General features: G+C 29.4%; 1 protein-coding gene across 1 annotated transcript in view; it reads left to right on the forward strand.

Annotated features, from left to right (window-relative positions):
• LOC122270540 (FMRFamide-activated amiloride-sensitive sodium channel-like) overlaps positions 1-2,106 on the forward strand; it is a 119,001-nt gene that overhangs the window by 103,911 nt on the left and 12,984 nt on the right. Inside the window, exon 12 of the mRNA XM_071184480.1 lies at positions 1,714-1,762. Within this exon, the coding sequence (XP_071040581.1) occupies positions 1,714-1,762 (49 nt within the window). The remainder of the gene's footprint in view (positions 1-1,713; positions 1,763-2,106) is intronic.

The following is a 2,106-nucleotide window of genomic DNA, read 5'->3' on the forward strand; positions in this document are numbered from 1 at the left end:
TTATATATATATATATATATATATATATATATAAATTCAAACAAAGATCTTACTCACAAAATTATTTTTATTCACTTTACAAAAAAATTATGCACTTTCTATTATTTGTATTACGCTACATAATTAGATCAATTCACTCGAAACTTGATAAGACCTCGATCGTATCAGGGATGCAAGCAATTATCATCACCATTAATTTTCTTGCCTCTCCAGCCAGCCAGTTTGTTCCACAAAAACTATAGATCACATCTAGTCAGATATTAGTACAAAATAACCCAAAAATTTACTTAGTAACAGTCTCTTAGTAACAGTAACCCTCTCTTCGCTTGCAGTTTAAAAGATGGTTTCCACAGAAGCAAGCAAAACCAAGTCCTTCTAATTTGCTGTCATTTCGTAATCTAGAAAAATAAAAGAGAAAATATAAGCCACTCTCAGCATTTTGGTTGCTCCAATAGAGCCACTTTTTATCCCAAACCGTGACTCACTACCAATTAGTCAGGATGTACGCCAGAAAAGATATTTCAAAATCAAGCAAGTCACTGCCCAAGTCAAAATTTTTGATGGTTTTCCATTGATGGAATAACATAAGCTGGATGATAACCATCATGAACCATTAAATTTTTTTGATGGTAACCAACATAAGTAACCAACACCCTAACGTAGGAATTTGGACTGATTTATGATGGTCCAACATTAGAATAGCAACTTGTTTTGATTGTTTCTTCATGTTTAACCATCAGAAATATCCATCATAGTTTCTTAGAAACCAAATGTTGGAAAGATCATGAACCACCATCACCCCAATGTAAGATTTCGGACTGATTTTTGATGGGCCAACTTTACAAAAAATTGTTTTGATGGATATTCCTGCTGAACTAACAATAATTCTGACTAAAACATGTTGGAAATATATAGTTGGAACCATCATGGATTGTTGGTCCATGAGAATTAAACTTCTCTTGATGGTTAACAATCATAGTTTTAAAGTAACATTTTCCATCATGGAATGATGGAAGTTTGTTGGCATATAAAATCCGTGAACTCATACTGGAAAATGTTGGATGATGGTGACCATCAAATGATGACGACCATCATGAATCGCATTTTAATCAGCATAAACCATCAAAATATTTTGATGGGTCCATCAAGAATTTTGACTTGGGTGTAGATTCATCTTCAGCTGAACTAACTGTAGTGAATTAGATAATGAAAAAGTAATAAATAATTATAAATTTTAAAAAAAATTACATCGAATTTTCTCTGGATAAAAGAGTTTTATAAATGCGTTCAAAAAGTTTTTAATTCGTTTCATTTGTTCTGGAGATATAGCATGACACGCAAAAAGTGAAACTAACTTTAAATGACTAAAATAATCGACTGCTTATTTTGACTGAAGAATTTTTACTGAATATTACATATTCTGGATGCACCCCACCCTAGAAAAAAGTTAATCAGGTTGTTACCTTTTTTTCATTTATTTGTTTTGCTTACTGTGATTGACCACTGGAATAGTTTTAGAAGTTAATTATTTAAGTATTTTTTTCTCGTTATATACTTTTTCTGGGTAGCAGTCAAAAATGTAGCAGACTAAGCATTCGAAAAATATTTTTTTTAAATTAAATTATAGTAATTTCATTTTAAATTTATTTATTTTTATTTATTTTTTGGTAGATTCTTGGAGTAATTATATAATTTCGTTTGTTTCCTTTTCAGCGAAGAATCCTACCTAGTAATTAAAGATGTTGATGATGTGCAAAACGAGGCAAGTTTGAGTTTTTATTACAAAATTTGATTTTATCTTAAACCAACTACTGCAGTGTTTTAAATAGTTTGATAAACATTAATGTAATAAAATGAGTAATTAGTTTTTTTTTAAATTGCAGTAACTGTTCCAATATACAGTAATTGTTTTCCATATTAATTAGAACAGAATTACAAATGTAAGATTTTATAAAATAAAAATAATAATATTAGGAATTTTCTTTTTATACATTTTTCAAGGTGTACAGTCCCTAAAAAAAGGAATCACCCTGAATAACTTTCGTTCTAATGATCGGATTTTCACGAACTAAGTGTCAATCTTTATATATAAAAGGACGAAATATA

The sequence above is a fragment of the Parasteatoda tepidariorum genome, chromosome 8 (assembly GCF_043381705.1).
Source record: "Parasteatoda tepidariorum isolate YZ-2023 chromosome 8, CAS_Ptep_4.0, whole genome shotgun sequence".
NCBI classification, from domain to species: Eukaryota; Metazoa; Arthropoda; class Arachnida; order Araneae; family Theridiidae; genus Parasteatoda; species Parasteatoda tepidariorum.